At 36.4% G+C, this 13337-nt stretch overlaps 1 protein-coding gene across 1 annotated transcript; it reads left to right on the top strand.

Moving 5' to 3' along the window:
• Positions 1-3194: 3194 nt before the first annotated feature.
• On the top strand, positions 3195-5051 carry LOC137728138 (L10-interacting MYB domain-containing protein-like). The gene is made up of 4 exons (XM_068467015.1): positions 3195-3426; positions 4359-4406; positions 4507-4727; positions 4821-5051. The coding sequence occupies exons 1-4, from the start codon at positions 3195-3197 to the stop codon at positions 5049-5051; spliced, it is 732 nt and encodes a 243-aa protein (XP_068323116.1).
• The last annotated feature ends 8286 nt before the right edge of the window (positions 5052-13337 follow it).

Below are 13337 nucleotides of genomic sequence, written 5' to 3'. Positions count from 1 at the left end.
CTCCATCGTTGCCTAACGTAATATCTAATCCAATAAAATCAATCGTTTGACACAAAAAAAAAAAAAATATATATATATATATATATATATATAGTATCGACATTAATTATAAAATATTAAATGCTTAAAGATATGCAAAATAAAAAGAGTATTTTTACTTTTAATAATTAATTAATTTTTTTTTTAAGGTTGTGGAGCATTTATCAAAAGCCAAAGGCAAATTTGGAAAAATAACCAAAGTTTAGACCCGATATGGAATTATAGCCACCATTTTAATTTTATGATAATTATAACTAAATCAAACTTTTAAACAAAATGAGAAATTAATCTTCATCACTTTTTTGTTTTCACTATTCACTTTGCACATGCAATTTCGTATTCTTTCTTCATCCATTGCAAAATATATCAGAATGTATGCAATTTAGTTAGTGAAACACCAAATCCATTGCAAAATATTCACTTTGCACATGCAATTTCGTATTCTTTCTTCATTGCTAAGCATGATGTCAATAGCTACTGAGTGCGCGAATGCATCGTCGATGATCATCTCATTCCTATTCCAAACCTCATCCAATACTGCGTAGTGGACCAAGATTTTGCGATTCTCGGGAGGCCGACATGTTTCGTCTGAAACATTACCGTAATCTAGAATAACCTCATGCGTTGGAACAGATGAGTGAGAGATGCTCGGATTCAAACTAGGGTTACTAGTTAGTGTCATCTTCCTCTTTCGAGGTTGTGAATCCTTTGAACCAAGAGGTCTACCACGCTTCAGGGTTGGAACAGATGATTAACTAGCTGCCAATATACCTTACTGTGTGGAAGGTGAGGCCTCCCCACCTTCGAGGGCGGTCCGGCCTTCCCAGGCAGGTTGTTGACGTACGCGGGGTACATATATCCTTGCAAGTGCGTTTGCAGCGGGTATATGTGAACTTGTCACCTTTGCTAGATCATTAAAACTATCTGGCAGACTGGGCAATGCGGTGATAAATGAGACATAGTGGGAGCATACCATGACAATTCACAGCGTTTTAGGGGAACATTAACATGCTTATCTCCTCCTAACGACGGGAAGACTGTCTCATCAAAGTGACAATCCGCAAAATGTGCGGTAAAGAGATCTTCTGTCAAGAGTTCTAAGTAGCGAATAATTGATGGCGAATCATAACCGACATAGATTCTCATTTTTCTCTGAGGACCCATTTTGGTACGTAGCAGCGACATTATTGGCACATAAATGGTGAACCCAAATACCCACAAATGCGAGACGTTAGGCTCATATCCAATGACCAACTGTAACAGTGAATGTGGTTGAGTAGCGGTGGGCCTCAGGTGGACTAACATAGCTGCGTACAACATTGCATAGCCCTAGGCAGATACCGGCAATTTGTTTCTCATGACCAAAGTTCGAGCTATCAATTGAAGGTGCTTTATGAAGCTTCTGCTAGGCCGTTTTGGGTGTGAACATGGGGAACATGATGTTCCACATCAATCCCTACTGACATGCAATAATCGTCAAAAGTCTATGATGTAAACTCTCCAACGTTATCCAGTCAAATTGACTTAATCCGATAATCAGGGTGGTGAGCCCTAAGCTTAATCATTTGAGCTAGAAGTTTAGCAAACACGGCGTTGCGTGTGGACAATATGCAAACATGTGACCATCATGTCGATGCATCAACCAACACCATAAAGTATATAAATGGTTCGCAAGTTGGTTGGATAGGTCCACAAATGTCCCCTTGAATCATCTGACGAAATTTAGTAGGGTCGTGAATAATCTTTGTAGACGAGGGTTGAGTATTCAACTTCCCTAAAGAACACGCTTTGCATGGCGGGAGTCTAACATAGGGATGTAACTTATGCCCATGTGAAGATTTGAGGATATGACGCATCATGTCACGTCCAGGATGTCCCAAATGGTCATACCAAAGCAACAAAGTGTCCTGGAACTTAGGCATAGGGCCGCCCACATTGTGGGCTTCTATGCTGCTAATGGTTGTGATGTATAACCCACTTGGCAGATGTTCCAACTTCTCATGAATACGCTTTTGGCCATATTCGTATGAAGTGATACAAAGAAATTCAGAACCATTATCTTCTTTGATTTCAATATGATATTGATTATCTCGAATATCTCTAAAACTTAGCAACGTTCTTTCGGAATGTGGAGAATAGAGTGCCTCCTTAATGATTAAGATAGTATCATTGGACAACATGATATGTACCTTTCCGTATCCTTCAATTAGGTTGGATGAGCCTAAGAGAGTTGTCAAAGGAACTTTCTTGGGTATTAAGTTAGTAAAATAGTGTTGTTCACGCAAGATGGTGTGCGTGGTTATATTATCTGCCAGACAACTAACTTCCCCGTAAGACATACCTAGAAATAAATTGATTGAATTGGTCACATGTAAAAATATAATTCCATTCATTCAATTAAGCAATTAGAGAAAATAATATCCATTCAAATAACAATCCATAATTCAAAATAAACCAAAACCAAACAAATTATTCCAAATACTTAGAAAAAGTATAATGCAGATAAAATGATAAATTCAAGAATTATTTTAATTTTAAAAAAAGTATAATAATGACATGTAATTTAGCATGAGATGGTTATTGGTCAAAGCACTTTAATCAAATTTTAATAAGGCACAGATGTTTAATCTAAATGATATAGAAAAACCGTAGTGGATTCTAATTTCCCCAATTTGAAACTATAGGTTCAATTTAGTTTTTATGAACAATTAGTTCATAATGAGAGGTTCCTGCAAGAAACACATAATGCAATATACTAATTTAAATATAATGTATTTGAGGTTCTTTGGGAACTCAAGTGTGAGAGCTTCGTTACTACGAAAGTATGTCACGGTTCAAAATATAAAAATAAATTATTGAATCATTAATGTCCAAAAGTAATCTTTAGGTCAATAATTTTGGATTCATTATCAGATTAATGGACTGCAGGTCACTTGTAATTAATTCAATAAATTTGGCCATGTGGGATCGATTGTAGAGGCTAAATAATATTATTAGATTGAAAAATATAGCCCAAAAAATATTTGGGCTTGGGTTGGGTACCTTGAGTAAAAGGCAAGGCCCAAAAGAGGCATCGGGAATGGGCTGCAGGCCACAAGAGGACGGGAAAAACCCTAGTCGCAGCTGGGTTTCAAGGTTGGGCTAAAGGGAAGGGCATGGGCAGGTCCAGCGCAGTGCTGGCCTGTGGGTTTTGGGCGCAGGAATGCGGAGCCCAGCCACAAAAAGGGCTGGCTGCATGTATGAGGCCACAAGGACTAAGCCCAGTCTTGTGGGCTGGTGTGGAGGACACGGCCGTGACGCGGGCTAAGGCAGCAAATAGACTTGGGGCTTCAGGCCCTGTCGAGGTGAAGTCCAGGCCGAGGCCTGGTTTTTGCGTGCATAATAATGGTGGGTGTGCCGCACCATGTCCAATTCCCTTTTTTTTTTTTTTTTTTTTCAAAATCCTCTAGGGTTTAGGAAACCCTAAATATGCTTCTAATTTATTTTATATAATTTGACTCACATATTCCACATAACAATTTAACTGTGTGATGCATGAAATAAATAAATAAATAAATATATATATATATATATATTGACAAATATATGAACATATACAATATATATATCAAAAGGAAAATATAAACATAGAGGGGTTCATGCATCATGGGGAATGTTTTCATGCTTCATGGATGTTTCATATATCTTCCTTTATTTTAAGCGTACCTGATTAGCAGAAAATGAATAAGCCTTTGAATTTGGTGGAAGATAGCCTCCTCTTACGATGCGTCAATTCCTCAGTTTCTGGCAAGAGCGTGTTGATAACGTGTTGTATGCCTATTTGATTGAACGATCTAGGGTTTAGAGAGAGAGAAAGGAGGCCATAAATATTGAGGGAGAAGAGAGTGTGATTTTATTGTGAGGTGTGCTTGATTCACCCCATTGTGCCTTTATATATAGTAGTATGATAGGTGAAAACCTTTCCCTTTAGGATTACAACATTTAATAGGTTATCTACTCCTAGTAGGAATATAAGGTACATTCCCATATCTACTAGGATTTACACAATCACATTCCTATTCTAAATATGACTGCAACAATAATCACAAAGTAATGAAATAATTGCTTCCCAAGTTACATAACAATTGAAATATTTAAATTACTTGGAACTAGATGCTTTCCATACTACTGATGGTAAACTAGATAAGCATACAAATGAAATATTTAAATTACTTTCGTGTTGTTAGCTAGGATATAAGTAGAGGTGTATGCTCTTATTTTGTGCATGGTTTTGTCTATGCTCTTATTTTGTGCTAAGATTTTTTTCTTTCTCTTTATAGATATGTCTAAAAATATAGTTAGAGATGTACAAGATGCACATGGGGAAGGTAACGAAAAAAAAAAAAGGCAAGGCAATGTGGGAAGATGCAAGTATTAAGACATTTATAAGCATTTGTGTAGCTGAGACATTAGTCGTAAATCAAACAGGTGGTCATCTTAATAGGATTGGATGGAAAAGTGTTATTAAGAAATTTAATGACCTTACTCAAAGGTCGCATGTTCATAAACAACTCAAGAACAAATGGACTACACTTGAGAAAGAATGGCAATTGTGGACATCATTAGTTGGTAAAGAGACTGGCTTAGGATGGGATCCTGTGAAGCAAACTATCATTGCAAATGATGAGTGGTGGCAGAAAAAAATGAAGGTGAGAAATTATTATCCCAAGATAATGGAGAATCTAAGTTTATATTTATGTTCTGTTATCACAATTTGTTAACTGTAGTTGTTGATATTTTAGGAGAATATTGAAGTTGCAAAATATCGAAATAATGGACTAAAAAATGTTGACCAACTAGACATTTTGTTTAAAGAAGGAGCTGTTACAGGTGTAGGTGCATGGGCACCCTCACAAGGGTTGATGAGTAATAATGTTCAGAAAGCTCCAATAGGCGAACAAAATGACGGTCAAGATGATTTGGAGAATGATATAGATAATAATGATGGACTTGACGACGTAGCCGATGCTTAGACACCTCATGATGATGATGAGGAGCTACTTCCGCCTGGACATGAGGAAGATCATGGAGATGAAGAGATTGTTAATGAAAATTTTACTCATCGGCGAGAGTTAGATGTTGAACGAGAAAGAATTGCTAATCTTCTTATATCTAGTTAATAGTTATTTACATTTGATTGTCATGCAACTATAACGTGTCCTTTTTTTTCTAAGAAACAAACATATAGTTTTAATAAGTATGTATCATTTTTTTAATGATTGTTACTATTTTTAATTGAATTTTCATCAACAATTTTAATCAAGTTGTATGCTAATTATATACAAAAAATACTTATGTAAAAATTATTGAGAATTATTAATGAAGGCGCTTTTTCATTTTACAACCAAACACTCTATTTAATATAAAAACGCTTCTATACAATACAAAAGTTGCATGCCAAACAACAAATTGCTTCCTCAAAAAAGCGCAACTGAAAAGTGCTACAAACAAAAAGCGCTTTATTAAATAACACGTCTAAACGAGCCCATACACTTACTGTAATCGTAAAAGGGGCAAACATATACATAGCAAATATATAGAATATTTTAATCACAAATAAATGTGATACTAAGAGCAATCATATAGAGTATTTAATCATAAATATAATTGATTTGGAGAAAAGAACATACAATCCCTAAATATACATAAACCCTAATTTCAATCATACAATCCTTAATTCGCAAATACCTAATTTTACAAATCCTAATTTGAAATCTTACAAATACCAAATTTTATAAAGTCTCTATAAACTATATAACATTGACTCATATTTCAGTTAACCGTAAACGTCGAAATGTGATATCAACAATCCGAACAGTTCATTTTTTTGCATATGCTAAAAGATCATTTTTAAAAATAAAAAAAATTGAAAAATGAAATCCGGTGAGAAGAACAGACCATAGATGACAATCAATGGTTAAATATATATATCTAGGATTTATGGATTATAGTGTTGGATTTCGGAGGTGAGCCATTCACAAAGTTGTAAAACTTGTTATTATGAGTAATTATATATGTTTTTTTTTATAATATTTTTCACACTTCTACATTAATTATGACTTTTATTAATCTTAGTACTCAGACAAAAAAAAAAAAAAAAAAAAAAAAAACAATTCATGAAGTTTGGAGGGTTTTAAAAATCTAAATGACGATGTAACCATTGTCTAAGCGTAGAGGATGCGATCATGAGCATTTAATATTTTTTTTTAACATTTTTCACACTTGTAAATGAATTCAAAATAATTTTTATTATTGTGCTTTGATATTTTTAAATTGCTTTGTATTTTTAATGTGCTTAGGATTGTTTTACTATGACTATTATAGTAACTAGTAAAGTTTTTTTTAGTAGTTTAAAATTACCAAACTAACTTTTTTCTGAGCGGGTTGAGTCGGGTTATGCGCGTGTAAACCCGTTAAGCACCCATTATTAACTGGTTCTTAACGGGTGACCTGATCACTCGTTAAGAACCCAATTAGTTATTGTGCTTGTTATTTTCATGTCGTGTTAATAGGTCATATAAGAAACTGCCATATCTGTTTCTAACCCCTTGCTCTTTCGCAGAAAATTTGTTTAGGGTGATGTTATCCACACATCCATTTTTACCTCACACACACCATTTGTTAATTTTTGTTCTTTGATTTTCTTCAATTCATTTGATCTGATGGTTGGAAATTGTGAGGGGTGTATGGGAGGTAAAAAGGGTGTGTGGACAACACCACCCTTTATTTATATATTATTTCATTCTTTATTAGGAAACTCATTTAACATTTATTTAAAAAAAAATGCTAAATGTTTTTATATCATGCTAGAAGCATTCTAGCCGACCTAAACTATGTTGTACGCTACCCACTTCTTTACAGAGTGTTAAGTGTCCCTTCAAATAACCATAGATAATTTTCTGGCTAAATATTATTTTTCAATTTTTAAAAGTAAATTAAACACAAAATTTAAACAAAAACAAACATAAATTGAAACCCAATAGTCATCAACTTCCTCTACCCACAATCCGGACCACCTCAACAGCAACTCCACCCCATATGTTTTTATTTTAATTTTTTTGTGATGTTTTTGAGTTACATTGATTGCGTTTTACCCTATTTTGTGTTAGTGTGCAGTTACATGTATGTGAAACTGCACACTAACAAAGTTCAATATATTACGTGAAAAGATGTTTTCTTACCTGTTTTGAAGTCCAAATAAAGTTATTGCCTGTTTTGAAGTCCCAATAAAGTTGTTGCCTAATTTGAAGTCCAAGTAAAATTGTTGCATGTTTTGAAGCCCAACTAAAGATTCCAAGGCGAATATGACTTGTTAGAAGACCAAGAACCAAATGGTAAATGAATTGGGATTGCTAGCTAGTTTTGGAATATCAAATAAAGCAAAAACGTTAAAAATCTTGGCTTAATGGTTAGGACCCCTTGCAAATTGCTGCAATCTCTTTTAGCATATAAATAATAGGGTTTCACATCATGTTTACACAAGCCCATTATTGGGAACAACCACATTTATTTATTTTCTCTCTTTTGTTGGCCTTTCTTTCATAAATGAAACTCTATTTCCATTCACCATCCGCTGCCACGAAAGAAACCACGCATCACTTCAAGTACACAGTTAATGTGGAACTCCTTCAAGTACAGCACTGCTACGTGGTTTCCTGGGTAACAGCAGATGGTGGATGGAAATAGGATTTTGTTTATGAAAGAAAGACCAAAGAAAAAGAGAAAAAAAAAAAAATTTGTGGTCATCCCCAAGAGGGAGCTTGTTAAACATGAATGTGAAACCCTGTTAATTATTTATATGCTAAAAGAGGCTGCAGTAGATTGCAAGGTGGTTTCAACCATTAAGTCAATATTTTGAACGTTTTTACGTTATTTGATATCTCCAAATCAGGCTAGTAATCCCAATTCCTTTCTCATTAAGTTCGTGGTCTTCTATCAAGTTAGATTCGCCTTGTAATCCTTATTTGGCTCCAAAATAGACAACTTTACTTAGACTCCAAACTAGGCAGCAACTTTATTTGGACTCCAAAATAGGCAACAACTTTATTTGGACTTCAAAGCAGGTAACAAAACATTTTTCTTTGTTTGAATAAGGTTCTTTTGTCTTCAAATGGATTGTAAAATAATGTAGTTGCACACTAACATAAAATAGGGTAAAACGCAATTGGTTTAACTAAAAAAAAAAAAAAAAAAAACGCATGCACATACACAAAGAGACTAAAAATGGATAGTATAAATGTGGAAAATATATGAGTTAATAGGTTGGTTTTATTATGAACTTTCCTAGTTGAAGTGTGATTGTGTAAATCCTAGATTTGATTTGATTCTAGTTATTCTTTCCTATATGAACTCGTATTCCTTGGGGACGAAGGATTTCTTCTCTGTCTTATTACTATAAATAAAGGCACTATGTATGAGGGAATAACACACACACACATTCCCCTACGATTCTACAAACACATGTCTTCTCTCTCTATCTCCTTGATGCCGACTCTTTCTCCTTAGTCAGATAAAATAGGCTACAACACATTATCAACACACTCCTACCTCTACGCTTAGGAATCTGACGAGGAGGTTTTCTGCATCAAACCAGTTCATCCATATCATCAAGCAATCAGGTTCTTCCAAAACAACGGTTTTTATGTTGATATTTTTGCAGCCTTGATAGCATATACATTCACCATAATGCATGACCCAACTTTACGTTTTTCAAATTTTAGATTCTACATAAATTGTGTATGCATTATATTCATAATTGTTGAATTATGTGAATTTGATATTGCCATGAATTGCATCAAATAACTGCTCATGCATTAAATTATATAATATGCATTGAATTGAATTGAAAAAAAGAAAAGAAAAAAAATGCAAAAGAAATCGGAAAGGGCAACCTGGGTTCTTCGAACCTATGACCTCGAGCCATTCGACCAAGCTTGCCGCTTGGGTGGTCGAGCCGTGCCAAGCCGCAAGTCCCCAAGCCGAAGTCGAGGGCTCCAGGTTTGAAACCAGAGACCCCAACGCCTTGCACGGTGTCTCCATCATTGCAGGTTGGCCTACATCCAATCCTCACCCACGGGTCATCGTGTTTTAACGACCTACTATTCGTCCCCGACACCGATTGACCAAGATTCCCTCGAATCTCGTCAGAATTTTTCTAATTTTGCCAATTCGTATTGCTAGGGTTTTGGTAGAACATTGAGATTTCTCAATCTCTGTTCATATTTGTGGTCTCCATTGACCAATAAACTCGCCCCAATCATTGTTGTCCCAAAGCACGGGTGCCTGAAGCGGTGGCGCTAGCTTTCTTCCCCGACGAATACACCCAACTACGGTTGGGGTGTCTTTGGACCCAACCCGAGCCTTATTGGGCTTGTCTCTTGGCCTGCTTGTTTTTTTTCCTTCTTTGGGCTCGTTTGCAGGATCCAAAACTATTAGTTCGGCCTTGGAAAAAAAAACAAAGATTTTTCTAGGGCTTGCCTACAGCGGCCCACTACCTTCGCCCAGCCTATCTCCCGTTTGCCGTGGGCCTGCAGCCTAGCCAAACCCATTCCAGCTTAACTTTGGGCTTCGATCACCCGTGGGCTTTGGCCCATGTTTTTGGGCCTCGAGCTTCAATTGTTTATTATTTTTAGACAATTTGGGTTTTATATTTTTTAATCCACACTTTAAATTTGGCCCAAAGTCGAAAAAATTAATTCAATTATAATTATAGATCTGAAGTTCTGTTTTGCATATTTCTTTGTTGTATATTTCAATGTATATATTTGTGTTTGTCTGCAGAAACATAAGAACCGGAAGTTCATAATTATTTTGAAACCTGAAATTTCTACAAACATGCCTTGTTTGAAAACCTGAAGTTGTCAATAAAAAAAAAAAAAAAACAAATTCACCCATGAAAACCCAAAGTCTTTCATGCGAATTTTAACCAATACATGTCTATTAGAACCTGAATGTTATACTCTTATGTGAATGGATGGATATTTTTCTCCATTACACTAATCACATCTTGTCCATCTATTTTGTTATAGGATGTGACATCCCACATCGCCCAGGGGAGTGATCCTTATATGTATATTCCATCTTTACCTAGAACGAGGCATTTTGGGAGCTCACTGGCTTTGGGTTCCGTAGGAACTCTAAAGTTAAGCGAGTAGCGCGTGAGAGTATTCCCAGGATGGGTGACCAATAGGGAAGTTCTCGTGTGAGTTCCCAAAAATAAAACTGTGAGGGCGTGGTCGGGGCCCAAAGCGGACAGTATCGTGCTACGGTGGTGGAGCGGACTCGGGAAGTGGTCCCCCCCGGGCCGGGATGTGACAATTTGGTATCAGAGCCTAACCCTGGTCACGTGTGTGCCGACGAGGACATCGGGCCCCTAAGGGGGGTGGATTGTGACATCCCACATTGCCCAGGAGAGTGATCCTTATATGTATATTCTCATCCCTACCTAGCACGAGACTTTTTGGGAGCTCACTGGCTTCGGGTTCCGTAGGAACTCCAAAGTTAAGCGAGTAGCGTGCGAGAGCATTCTCAGGATGGGTGACCCATCGGGAAGTTCTCGTGTGAGTTCCCAAAAACAAAACCGTGAGGGCGTGGTCGGGGCCCAAAGCGGACAATATCGTGCTATGATGGTGGAGCAGGCTCGGGAAGTGGTCCTCCCCCGGGCCGGGATGTGACAATTTTTTACTTTGACCGTTGACTTGGACCTCAGGGTCAGGGCGTGTCATAAGAACATGCTGAATTTGAACAAACTCAACTTCACCACTTTGGAGGTCTCTGGAAGGAACTACCTCAAGTGGGTCCAAGATGTGAAGCTCCACCTCACTGCAAAGAATTTGCGTCCCGTCATTGAAGATAAGACGGACAACCCTGTTAGCGAAGCTAAGAAAGCCACTGCTATGATCTTCATCCGAAGACATATTCATGACGCACGACAAACTAAATATCTTGCTGAGGAGGATCCACGAACACTATGGGTCGCTTTGGCCGATTGCTTTGATCACCAAAAGGACATATTTTTGCCTAAAACAAGACATGACTGACAGCATTTACGTTTCCAAGACTTTAAGTCTGTGAATGAATATAATTCTGAAGTTTTTGAATCCGATCATTTCACAAGTTTTGTAACGAAACTTCGATCGACGAGGATCTCTTGGAGAATACCTATTTGACCTTCTCCGCTACTAATATTGTCCTACAACAACAATATAGTGCTCAGAAGTTCACCAAGTGCTCGAATTTGATCTCTATTTTACTTCTCGCTGAAAAGCAAAATCAACTGTTGATGAAGAATCATGAAGCTTGACCTATTGGGGTGACTGCTGTACCTGAAGCAAACGTTAACACAAACAAACATCCAAAACGCCAAAAGAGGTGTGGAAGGGGGGCCAGAAGCCACCTTGCCAAGGTTAACAGAGCCAAGGGCCATCTAAGGGAGGAAACAAAGCCCAAAAATGCCCTAACCACGCTCCTAAGGCCCCCAAACTTCAAGAATAAGGGCAAAGCACCCGAAACCATGGATGCGGACATGTGCTATTGTTGTGGTTCAAAGAACCATTGGTCTCGTGTTTGCTGAGCTCCCCAAAAGGTTGTAGCTAAGTTTGAATCAAACTTTTTACAAGTGGACGAATCAAAGAGTTCGAAGATGGAGGTTTCTGACTTTCAAGAAGCTATCATGCATTTTTTCTTAGACTATGGATTTTGTCCCTACTCGGGTTTTTGCCATAGCCTTAGGGTTTTTTAGTGAGACTTACATCTTTATGCAAGTTCCTACCTTATTGAGAATAAGCGTTGTTCCCAGAATCAGTGTCGACGAGTCGACTTCCTCAACTTCTACATGATGCAAAATCTACTTTAAGTATTTACACACTCAAGGGGGAGTATTATGAACTTTCCTAGTTTAAGTGTGATTGTGTAAATCCTAGATTAGATTTGATTCTAGTTATTCTTTCCTATATGAACTTGTATTCCTTGGGGATGAAAGATTTCTTCTCCCTCTAGTTTAAGTGTCATGCTATAAAAAGGAGTACTCCTTTTTACCACTAAACCATCTGATATGTCAGTTGATGATATGACATGACAACTCACTTCAATTTTCTTTAAATGGTTACAACAAACATTGGGTCAGTTGCTAGCTGAGTCGCTTGTTGCTAGCTTGACATGTGTCTTAAATAAAATAAGTTTCCTAATAAATGAGTAATAAGATAGAAACAAATTATGCCAAAATGATATTATTTATTTCATAATTTTGGAGAGATTTTTTAAAGTATTGGGTATTTAAGTGGTACTCCACATGTTATAATACAATTAGAGGAAATTATACCTTTTTTTTTGTCCCTATTTATTTAATGACACGTGGAGTACCTGCTTAAATACTCGCCACTTAAAAAACTTTCTCATAATTGTGGTCCAAAAAAGATAGCCTCCCTATCATATTCTAAAAAGAAAATCTGATAACTACAGGGGTTTTTATTTATGGATAATACTTTCATTTTTTGTTTTTCATTGAGGGATGAACTTATTCTTTTACTTGCAAATAGTATATTTTCACTATAGTTATTTTATAATCGAAACTACTCAACTTCTCAATCATTATTTGAAAATCATACTTACAAAACATCATCCGAACCGGAAATCGTTTAGTCATCTAAGATATATCAAATAAATTGACGGTTTTATCATTAATATATTATTTGGTATTTACATCATTGATTTATTTGGTACATGGGAAATAAGGAGTTAATTAATAATAGAATCCCTTGCTTTGGCTCTATCATATGACATATGCACAAATTCAAATCCCACAACCAATAGGTAAAGCGACAATAAAAACTGTACCAAAAGCGACAATAAAAGCTGTATCAATGTAATGTACAATATATATAAACAATATTCATCCGTTTTGGAAGAGCTGTACATAAGTTAATCATATTGGGAATCAAATTTTTAAATGAAGCGATATTTTTATTCTAAGTTATATTACAAGAAGAAGGTGGGTTTGAGCTTGGAACGCAATGGGTTAAAGAGGAAGACCTTAACCACTAGGGCAATTCACTACTTTCAACCGGAATAAAACTTAATGTATCAATTTTTTATGTCGTTTAATGTTCCCATTGAGGACATCCCAAATGACTAAAACGAACCAAGACCACAAGCTCCAAACCAAAACCTTTTCCACCAAATCATTCTTTCTTTCCCTTGGCAAAGAGGGATGCAACATTACGAGAATTGCTATAACTGGTAACACCCTTGTCATACAAACT

Source organism: Pyrus communis, chromosome 3 (assembly GCF_963583255.1).
Source record: "Pyrus communis chromosome 3, drPyrComm1.1, whole genome shotgun sequence".
In the NCBI taxonomy this organism is placed as follows: domain Eukaryota; kingdom Viridiplantae; phylum Streptophyta; class Magnoliopsida; order Rosales; family Rosaceae; genus Pyrus; species Pyrus communis.
Note: the sequence above shows the minus strand (reverse complement) of the source record. Positions and strands in the feature narration are given on the sequence as shown.